At 40.5% G+C, this 27,625-nt stretch overlaps 1 protein-coding gene across 2 annotated transcripts in view; it reads right to left on the minus strand.

The window, feature by feature from the left end:
• Window positions 1-428: 428 nt before the first annotated feature.
• Window positions 429-27,625, minus strand: part of slc12a2 (solute carrier family 12 member 2) — a 77,278-nt gene continuing 50,081 nt past the window's right edge. The window contains exons 15-27 of one of the 2 annotated variants that reach the window (XM_030064727.1): window positions 26,204-26,303; window positions 22,472-22,583; window positions 20,937-21,077; window positions 19,772-19,878; window positions 18,494-18,573; window positions 17,857-18,000; window positions 13,728-13,775; window positions 11,462-11,584; window positions 9,883-9,994; window positions 7,815-7,901; window positions 6,963-7,098; window positions 5,840-5,907; window positions 429-4,404 (exon numbers count right to left, since the gene is read on the minus strand). In XM_030064727.1, coding sequence (XP_029920587.1) covers window positions 4,269-4,404; window positions 5,840-5,907; window positions 6,963-7,098; window positions 7,815-7,901; window positions 9,883-9,994; window positions 11,462-11,584; window positions 13,728-13,775; window positions 17,857-18,000; window positions 18,494-18,573; window positions 19,772-19,878; window positions 20,937-21,077; window positions 22,472-22,583; window positions 26,204-26,303 — 1,394 coding nt within the window. In that variant the 3' untranslated portion in view covers window positions 429-4,268. The remainder of the gene's footprint in view (window positions 4,405-5,839; window positions 5,908-6,962; window positions 7,099-7,814; window positions 7,902-9,882; window positions 9,995-11,461; window positions 11,585-13,727; window positions 13,776-17,856; window positions 18,001-18,493; window positions 18,574-19,771; window positions 19,879-20,936; window positions 21,078-22,471; window positions 22,584-26,203; window positions 26,304-27,625) is intronic. The other variant, XM_030064729.1, reaches the window with a different exon arrangement.

Below are 27,625 nucleotides of genomic sequence, written 5' to 3' on the forward strand. Positions count from 1 at the left end.
AAATATCACAATATTCTTGACCTAATACTTCAATAGTGTTGTAGGGATGGCTATTGGTGCTTTCACAAAATATGCTGTCAGATGTCTGATGAACAATCATTAATAATGTGGATATGATGACCAAGCAGGTAGAGACAAAGAAAAGCTAAAACAGTCTCATAAATCCAGAAAATTGGATCTGTTTATGTAATGCAGCCTTTAAAACCAGGAAAACAACAGTTATGCCCTATCACAATATTACCATATCCAAAATCTTAGACGATATCTGGTCTTATATGACGATATCGATATAAACTCAAGATATGGCCCAACCCAACTCTGAGATTAATCCCCTTCCATGACGAAGAGCCCCGCTGCCCTCAAGCTGTAAGGATCCAGAGCCGAGGTTCACAATGAGGTGGCAAGAGAGGACACATTTACTTCAAAGATAATTGATTTCTTTTATTTGATTTATTTATTGCAATAAAAGATGTACAAAGTATTGGTAATCATAAATGTTAAAATGTTAGAAAAAACATATCTGTGACGGTTAACAGTACAGTATATCAAAACATTACTGTTTCAACCGGCTGGGTAGATTCCATCCACTTTTGTGTGAAAGCAGGAGAAAACGGGTTTGAACTGCTTTTGTCATCATAGCTTTTCTTCAAAAGGCATTTAAAAGATAGAAATGTACAGACTGAAAAAAGAGAGAAACAAAAAGACAATTCCATGAAATCAGAGGTAAAAAAAAAAAAAAAAAGAAGAAAGAAATCAACATGCAAATTAACTTAAATTCAAAACCAAAATATAAAGAAAAAAAAATGGAGAATACTCTAAACTAAAATAAATATATCTTTCTCCATAATTCATTTTAACATTAATATTCCACTCCCTTAATTTATGCCAATAGACTAGGTTTATTTACAGGTTAGTCTTGCAGTGTGAACTGGAGGTCTGACAGTGGTGAGCTGCTCAGACCAGTTTTATGCTTTTTCTCCGTCTTCCCATCATGGCTCAAACTCATGATAGATGGGAGTTTGCAGAGGAAGGGGGGGCTTTGGCTAAAAATACATACAAAATGAAGATGTCTGGAACATGGCATAGTGGATGACACGAGTACAAGGGACATTTGGTTTCTTTAACAGCACAGTAGTAGTGTCAGTTCAGCTAAATAGAGGCTGGGAGGATGCTACTGTATCTCCAGTTGCAGCCAACACAACTTTTGAACCTATTTATCAATACATTAATGAGGAAAAACAACACACAAACACACATTATTTGGTTTTTGACATATCAATAGCAAGGTTTTTTTCATTTAATGTGACATATCAAAGACAAAAGATCCCCTCCGAGTTGTATTGTATTGTATACAGTTATATATATATATATATATATGTATGTTTATATACTTAAGTATATATAGTTTTTTAAATGTACAAATATAGAGTAACCCGTGTTCTTGTTTGTAATGTTGTTTTGCAACAGTAACGGAGGGTGAGTGCAGATCCTAGTTTAACTGTACCTTCTGAAAAGATTTACTATTCCCCCACCCATTACATGCTTTACACATACTCTAAAGAAAGGTATTTAATACACTAGTGTGCATGTGTGTATACATATACATAATGTGTGTATACTGTGTGCATATATACACACACACAAACCCATACACACGCATAGATGTATATAAAAATGTTGCCGTACACATTCTCTAGATGAAGGACAGAGTGATGGGATGCAGTTGTATGGATGGTAATAGTACACTGAACCTGAAACACATCACACTGCTCTGTGACCTTTTTTTTTTTGTAATATGTGGGACTGGAATTTGAGCAGTTGTAACATGTGAAAACATGGCCAAAAAAACCCAAAATTAAAAAAATAAAAATAAATAATAAAAAAAATAAACAAAATAAACAAAATAAAACAAAAAACAGTTCATAGAAATCAGGATGTCAAAACAAAAAATAGGCTATGTATATGCTAATTCCTACTGGTAGTGTTCGTCAGCTTTACATTCAGCTAACCTAAGCATCATGTCACATTCCTCTTTTTGAAATTGCATACAGTACAAGGACAGAATCGATGGAGAGAATGATCGAAATGGTAGCCTATAAACCGTTTCTTGGGGAAGACAAGGCAAAAGAAGAACGTTACAAAAAAAAGAAAAAGAAGAAGAAGAAGAAGAAGAAGAAAAAAAAAAAAAAAACACAACCCTGTTTTGATCCAGTAGCTTTGCGGCAGTTTTCAAATCTAAAAAGTTTGTCTTCCAGTACCCAGTAGCTGTCTGCTTGGAGCCACGGTACCTTTAAAGAGAGAGGCTCCGCATCGAATGATCTCACTGCCCTCGAAGACAAAAACTCCCCTAGTTTGAAAAGAAAGCTATAAGGGACGTCTGTACAGTGTCCCCGGAAAATGAACTGAGGTGAACGTCTCACATGAAGGAGTGAACGGGCTTTTAATCACAACGCAACGAGCTCATGTGCATAGAGGTATATCTTCACCCACCTTGACACATTCTAATCCATCCCGCCTACTGGCAAGTCTCCCTATTTTAAAACTTGCATGGCATTAATTAATTCAGCCCAGCAGTCACATAAACAAGTTACCCATTTAGGCCTCGTGGGAATGGGAAGCTAGCAGTCCATTATACAACAGGATGGCGGACAAGCAGCCAGACAGGCATGCATGAGTGCAAAACTCTAGTCTAGTGTAGCGCAAAGAATGACAAAGTGGAATATGTTCAGTGCTATTGTCTGTGGCAGAGCGGTGCAACACCAGCCACAAGACAAAGACAAAAAAAAAAAAAAGTCTATGATTCAGTACTTTCCAAGCCTACAGCAAGCACTGTGACAGACTGATGGAGCTCGAAATGGAAACTAAATTCAATGTATATACATACTCACAATGGAGAATACTTCCTAAGAGGACCGACTAGGTATTCTCTTCACACATCACTAATGGAGTGCTAGCTATATCTGCATTTACCCACGAGAGGAACTCAATCGTCCAGCCAGTATGGCTTATAAGAGAAAAGGAAATCGTGACAATCGTTAGTTCTAGCATTAAGGCAAGGTATTAAGTAAGTCGTGAGAGGGTGGAGCAGTTTCTTTACAGGAGAGGAATCACACGTGAAAACAGAAAACAAAAGAGGTCGTGGTTGAAAGAAAAGAAAAACCCTTGTTTGAGCTAACTAGCAGCTATACGGGACAGCTGGTCTTCTCAGCTGACAAGGCTCGTCAGAAATGAAGTTTCTCCAACTCTATGAATGTATCACACACAACATATGATCTGTAGATATTAAATGTAAGAACTGCAGAAAAAACATTTTCATGTGCTGCTCAACTGTCCCAGTCGACGCTAAATTGTGTCTTGTATTCAGTAACCAAGTAGTACACTAAGAAATATATCCATTTATTCAACAATGTTAAAAAGGAAGACTCAAAAAGGTGGATAGAAGTAAATACACCAAGGCCAAAAGAACAAATTGATTAAGAGAAATGATAGAGAAAGTCTTCATGCAATCAAGTGGACACCCTTCACTAAATTCTTGCAATCCACTCGCATAAATACAATTCTCCAGCTAATTATGAATCACATTTAATACCCGCTAATAAAAGTAAGTATTATCCATCAATATATAGGTATTATTATCAATCTGGAGAGAGATCAATAATTTAATCTGATTCAACTGGAAGGCACATCCATAAGGCTTTATAAGGTTTTGCAAAGCATTCTGCATGGTTCTCTCCCAATACTTGAGGAAAAAAAAAAAAACAGGGTGATTATTGCTGCATCACTAACAGAAAGGATGAACCAATTAACCTAAGAATTATGACATCAAGATAATCCCAATAATAATAGCAATATTAACAATGATGTGAACGCTGTGCACAACTGCTTTCAAGCCAGAAAGAAATCAACTTCAAAATGAAACTGTTCGTTTGTGAGGAAACTGTCAGAGACAGGAGCTCCGGCCTCTGTTTCGTGATAAATGAAATAAAACGGAGCGGGGACACACCAGCTGGGAAACTTTACAGCCCCTCCCCATTTTCTCCACTTGTGGGGGGAGAGTACATATCTCAAGCAACATAAATTCCTTCATCATTATTAATATTATCATCATTATTCTCAGTAATGGCTGTGTTTTCTACCGTCATTAGTAGCACATGTGGTGCACCTTTTAAGTTGGGACTGGAACTGGGATGTGTATGTGAGTCTGCTCCCAGAGGCAGCAGGTGGATGTAAGTGTAAATCACTTGTAGTTTTCTTCTACTTGTGTACGTTTAAGAGTAGAAGGTGAGGACGCTCTGGTGGTTGCCGCGCACCAGGAGGATGGGTGGCAGGTCCTTGGACAGAGCCTCGAGCCAGGCCATGTAGAGAGCGCTGGATACTGTTCCCTTCCTGGCCAAGGGCATGCTCCTGCACAGACAAAAAGTCAGCATGAATAATAGATCGTAACGGAGAAAAGCAATTATCAGTGGCCATCCTCAGAGCAGCTCGTTGAGTTAAAACATCAAGGCTTAAACGTTTTTAGATCAAGTATAAAAAAACTGGGTCTGTAATTTTACAAATTTACTAAAGCAAAATGCGATCGTGATAGAAATATAGATTTTGAAATATAGACTACAGAAATATAGACAAGTTCACACATTCCTAAGCCAAATCTCCAGGTTTGATATAATTTTCCTCCACCGACTTCCAGAAATATCAGTCCCTCTCGATACTCAAGACTCAGGGTTCCTAGATTTTTTCATTCTGGATCGAGAATTTCAGAGCCAACTCAGAGGTGTCAGATCCGTTCATCCCAGAGCATGTTTGGATCCTTCAGCTGTAACTGTACTGTACTGTACTGTACTTCTCTCCACAGTCTTGAGAAGCCCGGTTTCAGGGTTTCATCAGCCCAGATCCAAAGTTTCCAGATTCATCCTCCCTTCACCTTTAGTTCCGAGGCCCTTGCAACCTACAAATGAGGTTTCCAGTTTGCTCCACCCTGGATCCAGAGTTTCCCTGCCCAGCCTTGATCCAGATCCATGGTCCCAGCAGTGCAGATCCCTCCAATCCAGATCAGAAGTTTCAGGCTCCTCCACCTCAGATATAAAGGTTCAAGGTCCTTCCACTCCACAACTAGTTTCCACATTGCTCCAGCGATCATCCAGACATTCTAGATGCTTCCATCCCTGATTGGGAGTTTCCATGTCCCTCTATCCTGGAGTCTCCACTTGCCTCCCTGCATCTCAATTCACAAGTTGTATAATCAATATTTCATAACATCCTGTGTTTTCCAGCTCTTCGAATGTCCCTGCCAGACCTCACAGGCTTATGCAGTTCAGTGCAGTTTTCACAACTGAGGATGCAGGCGAGTTTGTAATGCCTCAGCTGCTGTATAAGCTGTCTTCAGGTGCATTACAAACACCTCTCTTTCCCTCAACTTGGTACAATAAACAGTCTGATGAATTATGCTGACATAGGTGGAAAAAGTAGAAACCGGTCCACATTAAACACAAACTTCTTAAGCTCGTTTTTGCTCTTTGGGACCTTTCTTCAATTGAAAGCAAAAGTACGGTGTCAGCAGGGCACACTGCAGCACAACCAACATTTGTGACACCATCATACCAACAGGAGGGAAGAAAGAGGAAGGCAGAGGGATGGTGATGAAATGGAAAGCTCGTTTTTCGTGGTGTGCAGAAGAGCACGTTGGCATCTCCATTTACATGGCCTCCTGATTTATTCATTGACGGATCCTCACTGACGGACACACCTGGACAATTTCACAATTTCACGCTGCCAGAGGTCCAAGAAATTAGGGCACCTCATACACAAACACATGCACACACAGACACAAAAATGGGCTTACATGACGATGAGGTTGGCTGTGCTTGAGTGCTCCTTCAGCAGCTCATTGAGTCTGATCTGGCGATTAGTCTGAAGAGCAAAACAAACAGATCTGGCTTAAACACAGAAGTATCATCTTACCAGATAATCATCTCAAGCTGCTTCATTGCTGACATTATTCCAACAGTGCAGCGGGCGGGGCAGACTTATTCCTTCATACAAACCACTCATTCCTCTTTCCAAACGCATTAGGCTATCATAATATATTTATAAAATCAGCCAAATTACATTTCTATGCTTTTCACACGGCAGATTATCTAAATAGCTTCATTTATAAGGCACATTTCCTACACAGAGACAATTCAAAGTGCTTTATAGAATAACAAATATGAAATCAAATTAAAGAGAGAGAGAAAGGTTTCATTATGAGGCAGAATAGGCCGTTCAAAACACAAAAGTTGTCAAAGTTTTGACCTGTCTAACATCATTGGGGAGGTTATCCCATTATAACAAAACTCGGAGTGACTTGTAGACAAGTAGCAAAATTTTAAAATCAATTCTCTGATTGATTGGTAATCAGTGTAGGGATTTCCAGACTTGTGTAATGCAATAACAACAATAACAATAATGAAAACTTTATATAGCATTTTCTTAGCAATAGCAAACAATATAAACTTGTCAAAAAAGGGACAATACAACAGAGCAACTTATCGAGCATTCATAAAAACTTTCCGATAAAAGAATATTATATTTCTTGGCAGCAGCATTTTGAATAAGAAGCTGAAGTAGTTTCTGTGTGGCTGAAACATTTCCTCAATACAGTATTAATATATTTTTCATAAAATTCTGTATTGCTGATACTGTCCTTGTGCAGAATCAACAGTGTCATCACAATCAATGACAGCTTATTAAAATATCATTGATCTGCCTTGGATCCTCATAACAAAGAGCCGTCAACTGTTTACAGCAGCTATTACTCCTGATTTGTTTGGTTTTACTTTGTCTGCTTTAGGTTATCATTCCTCTTAGCAAACATTGTTTTTGCTCAGAATGTTGTTGTAGTCATAACTCTAAAACCTAAAACTTCTTTTGTGTGATCTTTGATTATCAAAGTTACTGCCGGTTGTGCAGTGCAGCGTGCTGACCTTGGCACGATAGAGCTCCAGCTCGTTGTCGGTGATCCTCCAGGGCTCGCTGTTCTTCAGCCTCTCGGCAACCTCCTGCTCCATGTCATCCTCCTTTAGCCGATACGGCTCAATCATCTCCTCAAAGGCTGACGAGCTGGACAACAACGGGTTCATGGTCAGTTCACTTGCAGAAGCACAAAGGCTCAGTGTTGTTTAGTTGCATAAGGAAATGGCCAAGCCAGACCTCACCGTACATTTAAAGGGACACAGGACAGGGTGTGGATGTGTTTCATTTTCTATGATTATTACCAATTTTGTGTTTTTTTTTGTGTATGTTTCTATCTGTAAAAGTGATACAGACCTTCCTGCTGTTCATGACAATGATATTAAACATAGCATTAAAATATTTTGCTTTTGTGCCACTGGCAATTTTAATAAAATACTATGTCCCTCTGTATTATTCCAAGGAAATTCCATTGGACTTATTTACTGCATCTGGTATGTGTCTGGTTGTTGTTTTGCTTTTCTGTGCTCTGATGGTGGAGCACAGAAATGCAAAATACATAAATTAAAAATGACCTAAATTTCAGCCATAAATTAGCGGTGCACTGATATGCATGTGCTACATGCACATTTTCCTGCACCGAGGTGAGTTTTTTTCTTCTTTGCACACCTGCAACCAAAAATACTTATGTGTGCAGATATTTTTGCTTTCTTTTGCTTTCTTCAAGAGGCTAAAGAATTGCATTAATCATGTAACACATTGTGAACAAAAATAGATGTACAGGCTCGTTCCAATCTTATTCTAAAAGACTTGATGTGGCAAGCTGAAAACCAGTTGTGTTGAGGGGCTTAATAAAGAACTCTTACTTCTCCTTCTTGGGCTTGGTGTTGATGTCTCCGAGCACGGTGATGTCAGAGAAGTCTATCCTGAACTTGCTGAGCAGAGTAGCCATCCTGCACAGAAAATACAACAAAGAGAGATGTAGTAAACCCCTGAAACCTCCGTCCAAGGAGCTTTGGATGGAGATGACGCCTGTGACCCATTTTAGAAGCCAGGGGAAGCCATTTTGAATAGCTTTGTTTGAACACATTTCTTTTTTGTGGGGTTTGGGGGGCTGTGAAGATCCTTTTTTATGACAGTCATTTCCTCTAGCCTTCATGTCAAAGAATGCGTGGCTTTAAACATCATCTCCTGTGCTAGCACATATTGCTGCCAACCATGCCACTTTCCCTGATGATGGGCAATAAAGCAGGGGTTTTCAAACTTTTTCATGTTCTGGGGCCCAGGTTGACCCTCGTGAAGCCCCAGACGAAGTGGTTTTGCCCTTAGGGGTTTGATATGAAAAGATATTTAGGTTTGTGTTAATTATGGAATTGTCTACTTGTATTTAAAACATAACGTTAACATAATGACTCCTAATGACAAATTCACTTTCAAAACATGCAAGGAACAGGGCAATCAGCAAAATAGCATAAATAAAAACATCAGAACAAAGCATAAATAAATAAGCTTAAATAAAAATAATAATAATAATAATAATAAAAACTGTTAAATTAGCAAAAATATATATCTGAACAGGCATCTGAACACAGCCTGCGTTCAGATGCCAAGCGCAGAAATTAAAGTGAATTTAAAGTTTTCCTCATTTTGCTTGGAAGTCCCTACACCCCACTTTGAGAACCCCTGAAATAACGCACAGCTTTTGCAATTTAGTTGGATCATCAAGAAGAAAAGATAGAATAAAGAACAGCTTAACGGTATGAGAAAGTCAACACTGAAGTTTCAAATGTGTGATGAAATGCTTTGTTTTGGAGTTTCCAATAATCGAACACGGGGGACTTCAAAGTGCAAATTCAAAATCTCTGCCTCCACATGGAGATAAAAGGCTTGGCTGCTCGCGCTGAGCTAATTTTATCCAACAAAAGGAGCAGGAGGCAGCTGTGGGGGACAATAAGAGAGAGACAAGGGAAGTGAGCGTGTGTGTGTATGTGTGTGCATGTGTGTGTGTGTGTGTGTGTGCATTAAGAGCAATGGAGGGTGAGAAATCCCTTTGTGCTGAAAACTGATATTGTCTGTGGGTATACACTGCCTGGCATACAATATCAACTAACAATGTTAAGAGACTGGAACATGCAAGGTAAAAAGAAACAAAGTAAAAGTAATCTGGGTCATTTTGATATAAATAAACTTATTTTCTGATTGCTGTGAAAATAGCGATTGAACCCATAGTCAGTTCATAAAAGCTTTTACATTTGCTGTTCTGAACAACCACATCCTTCCAAATTTTGTTCCCTTTTTCCTTGTTGATGTGTCTTGGACTCCTAATAATACTGCTATCACTACTAATAATCAAGCTAATAAGAGCACCGAGGGATTGGAGATGCTACAGGAGATAGAGGCTTACACAAGACAAACAACAGAAACAGAACAAATGGCAGAGATGTGGGGAAGAGCTGTGATGAGAAAACCCTGTCAAGATAAACAAGCGACTGAACATTTGTGCTAAAAGGCTGATGGGTTTCAGCGAGGGTCAAACCCTTTAGAGCTGGACCACAAACCAAACAGGGAAGTTAGGAAGGTTTTCTGTTAAAAGTCAAATTAGCATCATCTCCTCCCAGTGACTCCATGATCTGACAGAGCTTACAGTTAAACATTATGTGTAATGTGTAATTTTTAATTAAAATGGTCCTTTATTGTCATCATTGGGTGAACAAATCATCATGAAACTGAGTCTAAAGTCCTACCTTTTTTTTTTTTTTTTTTTTCTTGCTGTGTTTGTTGTCTTTCATGACCTTGTCTACGTACCAATGGTTTTATAAGCTAAAGGTAGTTGTTGAGAATGTATCAGCCATAATCTTTGTCAGACTGGGCTGGGAACTGCGACAAAGCGGTCTCTCCTGTGAAATGTGGCTTCAGAACAAAAGCTGCACTTACGCTCGGCGGTCGTGGTCAATCCTGTTGATCTTTCCTCCAATGAACACGCGAATCTTGCAGTCCTTCCACCTCTTCTTGTTGGTTAGCAGGTAGGGGATGAGCAGGGTCAAACCTTAAGGTGGGACATCAGAGAGGTGCTCAAAAGCTCTGAAGAAGAGACTTGGTGGTGTAAACATGCAAAAACCTGGCATAAAATCTTGCTTTCATCGTTTGCAGGCAGTCTGCCAGAGAGACTCAGAGTCTCTGCAGAGGTGAAGCTTTCTTCAGAGCTGCAGGTGGAGGACATATTAAATTTGCCCGGCATAAGTAAGGTTACTGGAGGGCACTTACAAAAAGACCAGTTTCTTGTTTCATATCACGTTTGAACTTTGGCATCACTTATGCTGCAGCTAAAAGTGTTGTTGTGTTATGGTTTTCCCTCGGCACAACATTAAAAAGCATAGAGTCAGATGTGATTCTAATCTGGATCATGGCGATATGGCACAAAATGGGATCCCGAGGCATGCAGCCCATATGCGACTTGTATCTGAACACTCAGAGTTTGTCAGCACTGCCATGACATTAAAAGGATACTTCGACTATAATGCATATTTGTATGAGCTTGCTCTGTGCTTTACAGTGCTGATAATCCAGCCTGATAATCCAGTCTCCATTCTCTTGCTTTCTCAAACACAGACAGGTGGACAGACCTGGCAGGTACATAACCGCCGCCAGCTCCTTGTCGGAGGTAATTACACTTTTAGCACATAAACAAACATGAACAAAGCAGATTATGCCAAAATAAAAAATACCAAGTTCAGGTGAGGAAATTAAACATCTGTTTTCTTGCTATTTTCTAATTTGCAATGGAAAGCAGATCCGGCAGACAGCAAAGTTCCACACAGTATCCTTAGGCCAGGATGACACAACCAGATGGCACTTTGAAAAATAACTGTAATTACACAGAGTTTATGTGCTAAAATTGTCATTATAAAAGATGTTTTGCCACACTATGGAAGTCGATGGAGAGATGGAAACACAATATTGTGGATTAGAAGCCAAAAGCAGCACGGAGCAACTAATGAGGATATTTCAGCCCCTCATATAATGCCTAGGCAACTATACAATCAAACACCTGGCTACAGTTCAATTTTGTTTTATGGGTGCACTATGCAAACTTTTCAAAAAACAACCACAGAATTTGCAATCAAATAATAAATAAAAAACAAAAATGAATAAAACTAATGGCCCTATCAAGTGAACACAGAGTTGAACTAGTTGATAACTACCTTGATGAGACCAGACAGCCAGGACTGACATAGTTTGGTTTCGTGAAGCCAGCTGCCACAAAGATTATCAGACTGTGTTTATAGTTAGTTTTAGCTTTGGAGCCGCTACAAGGTCTCAATTCCCTCACTTCTTAAACAGCGCTACTGTGTTGGCGAGGAGCCTACTATCACTCCACATGTTGTATGATGAAGTGCCGGCGTGGAACACCACAGTCAAAAACCTACATGAGGAAACATGGGTGATTTTGGAGTGCGACTTTCATCGAGAAAAGACAAAAACCACAGCAAGTCCCTTTCACTGCCAAGCTCACCTCCGTCATCAAACAGCCACCAGACGTCCACGGTGCCTTTCCCTTGTTTCTTCTGGAACTGCTGGCTGGCCTCCAGCAGCCTCTGGTCGGACAGGTTCAGTGGTACGGTGGGGCTCTTCTTGTCTGGAGGGGGGGAGGCCAAACGCACACGCAGACACACCGCAACATACAGAAAACACCAACGCAGGAGGAAAAAACACGCAGTAATTTAGATGACAAGATAAAAACAGTTATTACTATTTAGTCTTTTGTTGGCTGTGTTACATGTCAGAGTGTGGGATTCAGTATGGAAGCTGTCATAGCATGAATAGTGGATGTGTTCATCATAATGTTGGAAATGGAGTTTCACTCAAACCGCCATGTTTCTATTTTATGTTTCTCACATGTGCTGAAAAATGAATATGTTGTTTATCTAATTTGAACCTAAATCTCACCATTTTTTATTAATTACTGTCATGCAATGATTTATGAACGGCACATATACCTGGTGCGTTCAGTCTTTATTAGTAACATTTTGATGAAAATATATTTTCATGGCATTTTCTTCAGTAGACGGCTGTGATTCTGCTACAAGTTAAATCCATGACTTTGCTTATTTATTGTTGTCAGGATCTGAGTTATAAACAGTGATTACCTGACATCCTCATAACAGTCATTTCTTGAAAAACTCTCTCAATGTCTTCTTAGATTGGTGTAGATTGCTTTAAACAATAGCACTAATGATTTCTATTTACAATGATATGACCTTCACATATAATACATGAATTTATCTACCTGTGGTTCTTCACATGTTGAGAAGTTATCCTGGGAGACTCATCTACCTGTGGGAACTCAGCACGTGTCTATAAAAATGAGACTGGTCCTCACCACTAGTAATGACGCTGATGAAGGCTAAAGGCTGGAAACATCCTGTCTCTGTCTACACATGTGAGAAATAAATAAATAGAACGGAGCATGAAGATTTGCGTGTGACTCCATTTCAAACGCTGTGATCTGACTTTCAGAGAGACGCACCAACAGCCGAGGCTCGGTGGTCACAACAAAAGCTCACGTTTGGATTTCTTATGGAGAAACATGAAGTCTGGCTTTGTGGACTGTAAAATGTTCAGTGAGCTGTCTGTTCTACGATGTTGCCCTGCTCCATGTTTGATTGAGCAAAAGGAGCACATGAAATACAGATTGAGATTACAATGGTGAGGAAGTAGCAAGGACAGATTAAACAAATTAAATAAAGCAAGAAAGACAAGGTTTCAAACCTCACTTCAAAGTTATGATTAGTGTTTACCCTAGAGCAAGGGTTTTCAAAGTCTGAGACTGTGGGCCTCCCCTCCAACAAAGGCTTAGAAAAAGGTGCCAGCCCACCCCACCCTTAGTTTTTAGTTTTTTTTTAATCAATTATTCAATGTCTGTAAGAGCTACAGGATCCCAAAGACATCCAAGAAGTAAATATCCAGGATTAGCCTAATATTGCTGATTGATATTACATAAAAATGTAGAATTCTGCAGAATGACATCTCTGACAAAATGACTAAATAAACAGTATATCAAAAATGCTTGAATTTTCACCCTCTCCTGAAACTGTTTATTTCCCATGGGGAAGCCCACCTCCTACTTTGAAAACCTCGGCTGAAGAGATTTCTGTGAATGAATATAAGGAAAACAGTAGCAATATTGGACAGAAAGCAAACAGGAAGGAAAGGAGAGGCTCTAGAAGTGGCTGAACAGGTCTGAATACAGTAGAGGGAAAACAGGAGAGGAGTTTTCATACTGAAAAAGAAGGCTAGGGACAAGCTGTCACCTTCCAAGAGAAGAAGCAGCTGCTTAATAGACAGGCAGAGACTGAAGACACTTTGGAGGAAACTGAAATGTTGGCACGGACACACACAATAAATTAAATGAGACAGTCCCAGACTTGAATGTGCAATCACACACAGCTTGAGAGACTGGGCTCGAGCTTCAAGCTGGAAACGGCTAAAAGTGGACAGGACAGCAGGAGAGCGAGAGGAAAAGAAAAATGTTACCTCAAAAGCCAACTAGCTAGCAGGACCGAAACACAGGACAGAGAGAGGTTATGTGTAAAACTGAGGCACTAAATCTCATCGAGAGGAAAAGGAGAGCGCAAAAGAGACAGAACAGAGGTTGGGAAGGATAGACAAACTTAAAAAAAAAAAAAAAAAGACAGAAACAACAATTGAGAGGTGAAAGAGAATCAGAGAAAGTAAAAAAACAGAGATTTAAAGGCCACTCAATGAAGTGGATTTCCTGCCTTTTTTCAACAGAGGTTGAGTTGGAGCTTTGCCATCATCATCGTCATCTGGGCAATATAAAAAGAAAAAGAAAAAAAAAACAGAATGGAGGGATTAACATTTAGTTGTAGTAGCCATGACCAGAAAAGCATAGGCCCTGAAGTTCGGGGTCTGTTCTTTCCCAGCATCCAAAGATCAGGTTAAAGTGGATGTTACTGGTGATGTGATGGGATGACACAGCACAGACAACATATTGTGGCTTCTCTATTTTAGTACACATAATGTTAGGTTTGGTACATGAACCCTGGTGTTTGTAGCAACGGGTGTGTGAGTAATTAAAGTCTTGATTGGCAAAAACCTCAAATTGGCTGGATTAGTCAAGTTAGCTAGCCAGATACTACAATTTAGATAATTCCAAATCCCAGTTTAGAAGCAGACAGTAAACTCGCTGGTGATAGAAAACATCAGAAAGAGCCAATGTACAGTCAGTGCTGTAGATCAACTTACATAGAATGGACTATAACCTCGTCACTTGTTGGAAAAAAACAAAACAAACCGCATTTGGCTAAGTAGCCAATTAAAATGGGAGTTGAAATAATGTAAGGTGTGTCAAAGCGCTTGGTTTGTTGAGATGAATAGTGCCACATTTAGCAATGAAAAAAAAAAAATCACAAACGCAGAGATACATACATACAGCATGGTGCTCATAAGACATGTTAACTAAGACTGTCAGGAGTGAGGAGGAGATATGGCGCTGGAAAACGACTACACCGTAATGGTTTGGCAATCAGCATCACGGAGAACAAAGAAGCTTTGGTGAGGTTTCTCCAGCTGTCTGGGCTTTTAACAGAGAGCTCAGACTTTATTTCTGAGATCTCCTGCCCAACCAAGTCAATGAAATCAGTAGTTTCAAGCCAGGAGTTTGTCTCTGGGTAAATGAAGCCGGCTTTGACCGGCCATTTGTTAATAAAAGAAAAGTTTTCTGGACATGTGAGACGGCACTTGAATCATTTCTGTTTCTCAGAGTTTGAATTGAGTAGAATTCAAATCAACATCGCAGGATGGACAGAGCGGTGGCCATTTTTATGTGCATCGTTGCCGTGGTACATAAACCTGTTAAAGTTAACACTTTTCTTCTCGACTGAAGCTGGGCTGAATACCCAAACAGTTTGTAGTATGTAAGGAGTTTTATTAACCCTATAAAGCCATTTGTATCATATATGATACACATTTTCAATTCCATTTTTTGTTTTCAGTTTAATCAATACTTGACCAAAATACTGTTGTATACCTTTGAACACTTCCCCTGTTCACCCTGGACCATACCATTGGCACTTCAAGTACATATCATATATCATACACTAGAAAGGTTGTGTAATAACATATTTTTTGATTTTTATATATATATATATATATATATATATATATATATATTGTTACAGGACTAAATAAAGGGTTCAATTTTTTTAAAAAAAAATGGATTTTTCTGCCAATTCTTTAATAGTTCAGGCATTATAGGGTTAAGTAAAAAGGTCTGTTCTTTTAGTATTTTCTGCTCTTGGGCTGCAGCCACAGTACAACATATCTGCAGCTCTGAAGCAAGTGTGACACATTTTATGGCTCTACTGTCTTGTTACGGTAGCAAACGACTACAACTGTCATTTTATTCTGGCCAAATGAGCGCAGCAGACAGAGCAATGTCCATTCTACTCCATTCAAGTTCTGTGGTTGACGTATTTCACTGACAGCCTCCTTGTCCTTGGATTATAAATAAACATGTCTAAGGTGAGCACAGTAATAGAAGGAAAATTACTCCACAAAGATGTGTGCTGCATCTGAGCCACAGCCTACATTAATAAAGAGTCGGGTATTAGCTTTTGCCTGCAACTAAGAGGATTAACTGAACATGGCATTAATCTTCAATTTGTCAGTTTTGTCACTTGTCACCAGGCCAACATTTTCACAATGTAGGAAACTGACACAATTTGTTTACGCAGCGAACAACGCAGGCGATACGCTTATACGAACACACACAGACACACCCCTGCTTTCTACATTCCTCCCAACATTAAATCAGCTTCTTCAATGTCAGAAAACAAGGTCCTCGAGGAAACTTTGATGAGTACTGGGAAACTTGCTGTTGTTCTTTAGTGTCCTCACATGCCAGGCAAGTTTTATGTTTTCAAGGTCAAAGCAAAGTAATGGTAAATACACAGCAGTTATATCATGCTTCTCTAGTCTAATGACAAAGTGCTTGACAGCGTGTGCCTCACGTTCAGCCGACCACACACACACTGAGACACTGATGGCGGAGGCTGCCACAGGAGGCGGCACCTCCAGCAGCAGCAGCACTTAAGGGGTTCAGTGTCTTCCTCAACGACACTTCGTCATGCCCTCTTTACAAGTGAAGCGGGAACTCGCCATTTGCTAGATAATTGCTGTGCCTCCTGAGCCACACCATCGCTTAAGTAATGCACTTAGCGATATTCTAATGAACCAACTAATGATCATAAAACCACGAGAAGCTTCTGGGTGTCGATCGGTAAAACCTGCTATGAAACCCGCCTCTCTCAAGGAGCCGCTCACCCGTCTAAGTGAATGCCAACTGTATGACTTTCAGTCGCGCATTTTAGCATCCGCTGACTACTCAGACGCTGTTTCAGAGGCGTTTCCACCCCAACAAAAATACAGCTCTTGGGGAAAAAGAGCCTCACCTTTTCCTCAAAATAGAGCCCCCACATTAAGATTTTTTTGAAAGCTCAATTAAACTAAATGCTTCAATGTTTTGTACACATAGAAGCGAAGACACATTAAAAGATTTCAAAATAGAATGCCACAAAGTCTTATGGCCTTGTGTTAACATACAGGTTATTATCTAGACCTACATTAATCTGTTCACAGTCATGGTAAAGTTATTTTTTTTGGCCGAGGTCCCCAAATGTCCAGGGACGGCACTGGTTCCCAAACAGTTCACAACAGACCGCTACAAAGTTATTGTCTTGTGTCATATGGGTTGTTATTTGGGCCTACATTGATCTATTGAAGGTGAAACGCAATGGATCCCGAAAGATTTTTTGCTGAGGTCCCCTGAATGTCTAAGGACGGCACTGGGGGAAGGGAGAGGGGCACAAAGCTCGGGATTTGTAGAATTTTTGTGGGAAAGAAAATGATCACATTTAAAAATAAAGAGTATCGGCACAAATGCTGACCTTTAAGAACGTGGTGTGTATCGGTCAGACCCTCGTGGTCTGACACCGGTTGGGAATGTATAGTAGTACAGTTCCCACAGTCTGGGAGCAGTTTCTTTGTTTGTTTACTAAGAGCTTGAGTGGGTGGCACTTATACAGCACAATGATGTGTGATGTGACTGGGACACACACACATGCTCTGTGTGGCCAAGACAGCTGTGGACTAACAAACTGGGCCCAGTGGGATGACTAGGGTCATGGGTGACAGAGGCAACTTCCTCTTGAGGCACTGAGTGTGTGTGTGTGTGTGTGTGTGTGTGTGTAGGGGGGGTTGAATAAGGAAAGCCACTGATGGATTCAGAAGGATCTTTGAGAATGGTGCTAAACTGCTTTTTACATCCTCAACAAAAACCCTTCCTTGGTCATGACCTCAAATGATGTACGAACAAAATACACACACACAGGCTTTTGTTTTGCACCAATGCCATACATCAATACACATACCCCCACAGTAATACTCTGACCATCTCAAAAAATATATGATGTTTCAGTGTTTGTATTAGGTCCTAGCCAGCATTAGCTGAAACTTAGCTTAATTATTATATTCACTGGGGGTGTGACGATTCACTCAGTTCATGATTTGATTTGTTCACAATACAGGGTTCACAATTTGATATTCTCACAATATTTTGAACAAAATTTGAATTGTTAGCCTGCAGGTTTTCATTCCAACCAAAAACTACACCAGGTGATTTCACTGATTACCTCACTTTCACTTGACTGGTTAGCAGGATTTGAGTTCCTTCGCCTACAGAAATCAGCTGACACTGGGTCTGAATTCAGACTGAATATCAGGATATTTTTATCCTGCGTTCTGTAACAATTACTGAAAAAATCATTTGTTTCCATAAGACAACCGCCTAGTTACATGAAGATCATATTAACACTCAGGTTGTCTAACCTTTCTGTATGGCCGGACTGTTCTGGAGACTGGTGGCTTTAGACGACGGCTTGGATGAATCCCCGTCGGAGTCCTTGCTCATGTCTATGGACACAACCACATCCTTCATCCCTGATGACTTCTCCTGAGAGGACAGCAGGTCATCTGGGACAACGAGACATGAGGCATGGAGAGGGATGGGAAAGGGGAAGACGAGATGGGGAGGAATGGAAATAACACGGTGAGAATTAGAAACATTAGTTTTGAGATGGCAGAATGAGTGCAGACAAAGCAGAGTTGCATAGAGACAGCGAAGAAGGGGGAAGAAAAAACAAGAAAGCATGAAAAGTTAGGCTACTGAAATAACCAGACCTTTAAATATATCATGTTAATAATTATAAACCATAGTTTTCTTGTCATTTTTTTAAAGTATGTTTTGCTCATTTTCAAACACTGAAAATCGTTGTGAGGTTAAGCAAATGTTAAAATGATCTGCCATATGTTTTCTGCACTGTAACAATTTCTAGTGAATTAAATTACAGTGAAATGAAACTATTCCTCACCTTACCTGCTGGAAGCCCCTCAAAGACCCGGACCCAACTCTGCGTTAGAGTGATTTAGCATGAAAAATGTTCGTGTCTGTGAGTGTGGTCAATACCTTGTCCTTGGATATGGGACACGTCCAGCCCCTCTTTCAGTCGAAGGATAACAGCACCATACTGGAAGTCAAAGGCATCGCTGCAAAGCAAAAACAAACAGATGAGGCTCATGATTAGCAGCCGGCAGAGACAAGCATGACACGCTTGATTATTCTGCAAAGACCAAAGAGTGCTTGTCCGCGCACGCACACAAACAACCGCGACGACATGGACCATTTTCAAAGGAGGAAAACAATCACTGCAGAATAAAAGGGCTGCTACGGTAGTTTCTCACGAGGACGAGAAATTTCAAGTTACAACCTGTTTCTAATCTTTCATGGAGACAATTATATCACTGGAAAACAAGCTACACTGGAAGCTCCAGCTAGTTATTGGATTGAGACTAAAGAGCACATTGCGGAGCGTATTAGAGGTGATTTTAATATAGCGGGCCGAACCATCTCTGACCTTCCACTGTAAAGCCTTAATCCCCACAGTTAACAATCAGGAACAGATTCGGCTTAAGTCTTTTGGTCACAATCTCACATGACCGGTTTAGAGTTGAGCAGGGAACAAGGGCTTTAGGCGGCCAAACTCTGCACCCTGCGCTGTTTGTTAGTCCAGGTTCTGTGTGTGTGTGTGTGTGTGTGTGTGTGTGTCCAGCTGTGTTAGCCTTACATTCTATTACTCATCCTAAGTGCTGTAATAGGATTCTCATCAGTAAATCTTTCCAGGCAGGCCCCTGGTACAGTCATGCTTCTTTAACCATTTGAAACCCAGGGAATTTTTTGGCTTAGTCTTTATTATTGTTATGATTTTATGATATTATTTTTTTTCCTGTAATTTTCACATCGATTTTTCTTAATATATAGATATGGGTAATTTTCTGGTACTGCTCTTCTAATTTTAAATATATAACTTTATTAATTATAATAATACAGTTTTTTATGTATATGATAGTCTTGAAATTACTTTACAAATTTGCTAATATATGTGCTCTTTTTTTGCTGATTGTTTTGTAGTTTACTATTTTTTATAATGTTCTGGTCATTTTTAACGTATCTGCTTGTAAAGTTTTTTCTTAATTTCTTGAAATTTTGTTTTACACTTTTCTTTAAAAAACTGTAACCTGCTTCCAAGTGTTTTTTTTTTTTTTTTTTTTTTTGCTTGTTTGCTTGCTTGTTTAACACATTTTTGGAGGTCATTTTGTAGTGACTGTTCCAAACAAATCAAGTGAATTTGTTCAGGTTTCAAAAGGTTAAATGGCAGAACGGCCGTGCAAAATGTCGCCAACTCACTGGATCATGTGGATGTACGTCTCCACATTCATCATGTCGCCGTCCCTCCAGTCGTTTTTGAAGCCGAGCACCAGCGTGTTGGGCCGGAGGCGACCCAGACCAGCAGCCTTGAGGAGAACGAGAGGTGGTCAGAGCATTCAGCAGCAAAGCTTTGTGGCACTGAATCAACTCCGTGTTTCAGCAACTATGACGACTTCCAGCGCCTCACTTTTGCTGTACTTCATAGCGGGGGTTTTCAAACTTCTCCTGGACCCCCAAGTTGACTTTCATTAAGCTGCCGACCCCCAGCTGAAGTCATTTTACTCTGTAAGGGCCCTGATTTCAAAGCATTCAAACACAAAAAATCTGTTGTCAATCTAGCATCACTAATCTAATATTTAAAAATATCATTTTAAAGTTTACAAGTAACATTTAGAATAGTTTGGGGTAATTCTTTAAGTATTTTTTGCAAACTGACATTTTTTCCCCTCATTTTCTGGTCATTTGTTGTTCTAATTCTTTAGTAATGTTCCAGGAATTCTGGGGGAATCATTTGTCAATTGTCTTTTCCCCAAGCAAATCAATTTGTTCAAAAACATGTGAAAAGGCATTCAGTAAATTAGCAAGAAATGACCTATAATTTAGCAAGAAATTAGTAAAAAGTTACACAAAAATGACCATAAAAAAATCAGATGACTGTTGAATGTCAGATGAGTGATGCTGGATCATTTTTCTTGTATTTAAATGCTCATGAAAGGCACCTGAACGCAGCTTTTCATAAGAACTTTAACTTTTCCACTATTCCTCATTTTTGCTGAGGACCCACTGGAAGACCCTAAAGGACCCCTGGGAAACCCCCCCGGACCCCACTTTGAAAACCACTGTTTTATAGCACACTGATAAAATGATTTCCAGTGGAAAGCAAGAGAAACAATTTGAAACATTCAGAGCTGGCAGCCATTTTACAACATTTAGGAAAAACATGTTCCATTAGAAATAAGTGCCTATTAACCCCAACAAACACCAGCAGCACGCAGTAAGCCAACACTGCTGGCATCTGCTGCCATTTGATGTCAGTCCACAAAAGATGTAAATAGGCTTCCAGGGAATTAATCTTTGCACATACAGTCACTAATTGTGTTGGTTCAGTGATATCGTCACACCCTCTTCTACCACATTTTCCTACCTGTAGCAGGTACTGGGTGCCCTGTCTCATGTCTTCAGCGAACACTGGGGTGTAGAAGGCCTTGGTTTCGTTCCTCAGCAGCCATCGCTGGTAACGGGATTGGTCTGTTGCCAACTCTTTGAAGTTTGGCCTTCTGGAGCCCTATGGAGAAGCATACACACACACACAGCACATAAAATGTGTCCCAGTGGCACTGCCCGCGGCTGACTTAGGATGATTAGCTCAAATGACCATGTGGACCAATCTCAGTTTGTCCTAACAAAATCAAAAGTAACAGGATGATAAATTTAGTCTGACTGTGATTACTGGGGAGAAGTCGGTAAAAAGCCCTAATTCAAAAGCTCTGCTCCAAACGTCATCATCGGGGAGTTTGTTTATTTCTGAAGAAAAGAGCACACAGAAGACGCCCTAAGCCAGGAACATGTATCGCTATTAGCGGGGAATGTTTACACCATCGGTTCGTGTGAGGCTCTCTCTCTCTCAGTGCTAATGGAAGAGCCAAGCAGGAGGGCAAAACAGAGGGCACTCATTGGGGGGCAGCATGTTCCAGCGAGGGCTGGCGGACTGCATGGAGCCTGCCTTCATCCAATCAAAGAGGGCCTCTGACTGTGAACTTTCAGGGTGGCTGCCAGGGGATCGGTAAAGGGCTTTTTACACAGTAGTATACAGCAGAGGAACAATTACGTCAGCCCCCATGACCACGGTGCCACTTTAGGATATATTTTACCTAAAATGAGAAATACAAGCTTGAAAGAATGGCCTTAAAAGCACCACAACAGTGACTTTGAATGTTTGGCCCATTTACTACAATTTTACCTACATTTTACACTGCAACAAACACAAACCATGCAGTCATCAGTCATCAAAACACAACAGTGCTGCTGCTTTTAGGGAAACTGATGTGGACGACTTTATTATATATAGTGATGGAACACTGGTGTGAAGAAAGTCTGAAGTCTCTGAAAGTTCATTTTCACATTGTAGTGGAATGAATGGAAACCAGTGGCTGGATAAAAGGCAGGAAAAATGATATGGGACTTTTTGCTTTCAGAAAAGCAGAAACACAGTATGAGCATTTTGTAGTTATTGCACTAAATATGCAAAATCACTGGTATGATTCTTTAATGAAGAGAGGAAAACAATGAAGTGGGCTGCACTTAGTGTATATGGATCATTCTTTGAGCTTTTCATGGCTAATGGCCTTTGTGGGATTTTCCGAAGCACTTATGTTGGTGGCATCTGTCATAACATCCAAGTAAATAAATCTAATGAGGTCAACTGTTATTGACTGTGTGGCCAACAATCACAGTGCTCATGACTAAATTGCCTCTCTCAAAGTATATCTTCAAAGACATGTCTTGGTCGATCAATGACGCCACAATAATTTCCTTTGTGGCGCTATCATTATTAGTCTCTGAAGCAATTTAGGAACCGTTCGAGAGTTGCAATAGCATCTGTCCTCATAAAAAAAATAACTTGGACGTACCCACAAAAACAAAATGACGACAAAAACGAACAACAGTGCAGCTACTTACCGTGCGAACATGGCCACAGATCAACAGGCCGACATTCTTGGTGAAAGAGTGGACCAGGTGAAGAAGAGCTGGACGGGAGTTGGGATAGCCAGTCATCACCAAACACTGTGGTCTGGGGGCAAACACAAATAACAGAAGCACGTCCACATTACAGTTAGCATCAACTCATTTTATTTTATTTATTTATTTTCAGCACTTTTTTGGCATTTCTGCTTTAGTTGATAGGTCGAGTGGAGCCTGGCCTAATACTGAACCAGGGCGGCAGAAACTGCGACTTCTGGCTCGTTCATGTGGTGTCAGGTTTATTGAATATTCCAGTTTCCCAGCACAAAGTGCACATGAATGCCACACAAAGTTGGGCAATCAAGTTAGGCAAATCAGGATTCTAGATGTAACAAGAGTTAGTGAAGTTGTTAGCATTTTGGTGCTTCTGCTGTTTTTGCATTTTGCATTTTGAGTAATCTCTGGTGCATGAATTTCCTTTGGGATCAATAAAGTTTAATCTCATGAGTCCCCAAATGCTTTGCACATGAATACCATGCTATTTTATTTTTTATTTTATTATCATTATTATTATTACTATTTTACAAACCAGGAAACGGGAGCTTCAGAATTATCCCATGAATCTGACGAGGACTTGAACGCAGCATTAGCCTCAATAGTTATGTGGTACACGGTCTAACTGATCAGCTACATTTTAGTATCAAACCTTTTCCCCTTTTCACAGTCACATGTGCACGTTTTTGTTTCTATCCACATCTTCTTGTGACCTGGGGAGCGGTCTCTCTTTTCTTGGCCAAGGATGTAAAAACAGGCTTGTAGAGGACCAGAGTAGCGCACATCAAAGCAAATATGTTAAGCACTGTGAGATTTAATGGAGCCGGTCGGGGGAGAGACAAAGGAGCTGAGAGCAACGTTCAAGTAGTTTTGAAGACACTGTCAGATGTCTCTTAATCTCTTTGTTGATTTATTGCCATGGGAACCTCTCCAAGGTGGAGACACATGCCCGGTACATGCTCAAAACCACAAGTGCATCATATGCAACGTGTGCAAGCACTGGGAAAACAAACACATTTTGTTAGGCAGATGTTACACCTGCATTTTGTTGGATTAGGGTTACAGTAACAAGCGTGGGCACTGTTGGCAGGGGCGGCCTCGCTGAGCACCTTGACAGGTTTGTCACACTAAATGTTGATGCTACCCTTCATCTGGTTGGGCTCTCATGTCACTTTAGGACAATGAACAGGAAGGCACCATCCTTCAGTCCTGAATGTGACTGTTTCACTCTATCAGTGCTGTTTCATTTCATCTAAGTCTACTGCCTTAGCTCCCTGGAGGGTCTATGCTGAAGGACTACAAAGACCAATATTAGGAACTGTATGTTTAAAGGTCAAGGGTTATGACTAATGTTTAGATTTAAACAGAATGTATCTCCATAAATGCCAATAAATTATCTAATGTCCACTTCTGTACCAGAAACCCTTCAGCTGGAAGATGAACTTTGAGGTCTTTTCTGAGTTCCACTAATAATAATTATGTAAATAATACACAAAAACATTCAGTATGTCTGAAGTATTTCTGCCAAGTTAGATATTTTTCCCTGCAAAAAACGGACTTTATTTTCATTTATCTATTTTACATCAGTTTGATTGCCACCCGAATATGAGCGTCAACTGTTGGCCCAGAAAAAGCTCTCAGCAACCAGCACAGCTCTCTGCCCTGCTGGCACATCCCGTGAAAAACAAAAGCTGTAAGGTTCAAGCCCTGAGTGCTGCTACAAAGATACTGCGAGTCTTCCAAATGACATGTGGTATTAATTGTGTTGAAACTAACTGATGAATGTGCTGCTACAGCTATTGCCTAAGCTCCAAAGAATCCCATTCTGAAGACATTTTGAACAAATTTTTTTTCAGAAAGCCTTGCCTGCTGCGGTAATATATGCAAATCTCCTTCCTTTTTTTGCCGTCTTTTCACTTGTCTCTCTTCATCTTCATCTACTTAGTCCAGAACTTCTCAATTTGCTCGTCTCTGTTCCACTGCTGTGCTGGAGCAAACAGACTCTTCACAGCAGCCATTTTGCCGTGAAATAGCAGGTAAACACAGGTGTTACTGATGACATTAATGAAGGCTCTGTTGAGTTTAGGTCTAACACAGCCCAGGTCCTGCTGTTGTTCATTCTTGCTCACTTGAAAGGCTTTGCTAAACCTTAATGGAAGTTAATTAATTTCATTAGTAAAAGCTGTGTTTACCCTGCTGTTTCATGTCAAAATGGCTGCTGTGAAAAAGGTCCACTGCTCTTTAGTTCTGGAGGGTGGCCTGGGTAATGCTGATGTTGCTCAAGACACACATTCAAACCTCTAAACATATTTTTTCCACATACTACATACAGTAGTAAGTGAAAAAAAAAAAAAAAAAAAAAACTAGGCCAGCATACCAAACATTTGCTTGATGTGGTGTAGATAATGTGATTAATCCTAATTCACTTGCACTGTGAGCATGTTACAACACAAGCACAGCAACCAATACTGTACTGACATGTGACGGCTGCCTGAGAGGAGACCGCTTCAGTGTACAACAAGAGCGACAGAGGACAGGGTTGTGAAAAGTCAGTCTGCCACTCGTCTCCCCTGATATGTAGTTATATAAGACGCTCTCCTGAGCAAGTGGTTATGTGCTGAGAGGTAGGATAATCGTGACTGCAGTCTATTCACTGTCACCCGGCCGCTGTCCCTGCAGATTCCCTACTCTCATGTTGCTTTCCTTGTCTGCCATGTGTTACCTCCTGTGCCACTGATAATTAGACATGAGAACACAGGGGTAAAAGAATGGGGCGAGTATGACCTGCTGAACAGCTATGCCACAATTGCTTTCAAACCAAATATGAAAACCTCCTACAGATTTTCACTTATACGCTATAATACGCACTGGCAGAACTACAAGTAACTCATGACTTTTAAATATCATATGACATACATATATGTAATGTATTTGAAGGTAATGAAGTTATGAAGGTAACTTGCCCAACACTGACAGCTACTCCATGCTAGTCTCTATAACAACTGGGATTCAGTTAAGAGCCAATTCAAAGCTTTTACATTTGCTGTTCTCAACACCTGCCTGTCTTTCCTGAGGCAAAATAGTCTTGATTATGTTTCCAGATTGTTTGTGATAAACAGAAGAGCTGGGCAGCTGGCATGAGCAGCCACCATGGGTGAACAGAAAGAAAAAACAAACTTCCAACAGAACATCAAAATTAAAAAGCATCCCAGCCCCTGGACTCACTGTTTGATTGACAAGAGATCTCTGGCAAGTTCAGTGCAAAAACACCTCCCCAATGAGTGTTTAACCCTTTGAAACACAGGAGCCCTGGGGAAGGTTTTATTTCATCCTCTTAAAAAATTCACTTTGTTTCTTTTTTTTTTTCTTCTTTTGTTTATTGTGGGGAATTTTGGGCAATTTTAATTGTGATGTAATTGTAAACATACATAATAAATAGGAGATATATAGGAGAAGGTTTATCTTAGTTAGTCTATTTCACCTGTTTCAAGTTTCATTTCATCACTATTTTTGTGAACAAGATTTACCATTGGTCACCATATCCAGTGAAGAAAATTAAACTGGGCAAACGGAGTGATTCTACGGCATCTCAACTGTAATTGAGGCTGATAAGATGGCTGGATTTTATGCCAAAATAACACAGACAGGGACACACAGGCATTTCCTTTTTGGTACCTGAAGTTCTTGACGTGGTCCTCTACTCCACTGAGGTGCAGAGTGTGGGTCAGAGCCTGGTGGTAGGTCAGAGCCTGAGTCGATGAACCCCAGTTCACATCTGGAGGAGACAACACATGCAGACAAAAACACACCGTGGGGTCAGGAAGACTGTTTATGGGTGGCCTGCCAGGCCAAAGGCCGTCTGACCCATGTGGTGCTGGGCGTCAGTAGGGATGCCTCGTGTGTGTGTGTAGCTGCATGTCAAACTGAGTGTGCAAACAGGTGTGTGTTTAGAGCTGCGAGACCAAACTTTGTGTTGGAGGAGGTGTGTGGTCATACATGAGGTCTTGGCCACCAGGGCTCCTAAACTCTGGACTGACTGCTGACTCTGAATCATCATTTGCTTATTAAACTTAAACAGTAGACTAGTTCTTGTTATACTGCCCGATACTTGACCACCTTTGTATGACTTAGCTTTCTATACCCTACTCTGCTTCTCTGTTGTTTGATTCATGTGAAATATTACTTTAGCTACGTTCTTCTTAGCTGTATTTTAAAAAGTGCTAACATTTCCAAATCAAGCTTCTTAATCAGAATTCTTCATTTTATTTGAGCTGTGCCTGACCACTTGAAAGGCCTATGCATATTTATGTGTTAAGATGCCCTGTCCTGATTTGTTTTCCCCTGGAAATTGTCAGGTTACCTATCCCAGCAAACACTGGGCAACAACAAAACACACACATTCACAACTACAGCCAATTTAAAGTCTTCAGTTCGTCTGTGGGCGATTTCCTCTGGGGGCTCTCCACCCACGCACACACAAAGGCAACATTCACAGTCCACACAGAAAGGACCTGGGGGGGATTTCAGGAAGGTGCTTAAACAAACCCTGAACATAACGCTGAACTCTGAGTTGAACAAACCCAACTTGGGTTTCAGAACAGTTTGTGAGGCGGGTTCACAATGGACTGAAGAAGCCACCATTGATGGAGAGCAGATTAAAGGATTCACCACAGAAACCAACAAGGCAAAGGGTCAGTGCAGAGGATTTAGCCCAATTTGCTGACAAATTTCAACGAAGAAATCGGTTTCTGCAAAAAATAATGTGGACTTCGATGTGGACGGATTGTCAAAAAAAGAGCACGCCATGTCCAACAGCTATCTCCCAGGTAAAATGGTCCAAGCTCCACAAGGTTTCTGAGCGATAACTGGAGGTTAGTTCAGGTAAAGCTGCCACCCAGCAGGTTAGCTTCAGAGTGCAAGTCACTGTAGTGACTGACCTAGAACTGCTGTAATCTCACTTCCTGAGACCAAAATCCCAGGTTTCCCTGAACTCTTGGTTAACAAACGAGCTAGTCAGTAAGCCTGCTTTCTGAAATATCCCTCAGGGCTGGTTCAAACGCATGTCTTCCTGCTGTGATGAAACAGGGCTAACAAGTG

This window comes from Myripristis murdjan, chromosome 12, assembly GCF_902150065.1.
Source record: "Myripristis murdjan chromosome 12, fMyrMur1.1, whole genome shotgun sequence".
Lineage (NCBI taxonomy): Eukaryota > Metazoa > Chordata > Actinopteri > Holocentriformes > Holocentridae > Myripristis > Myripristis murdjan.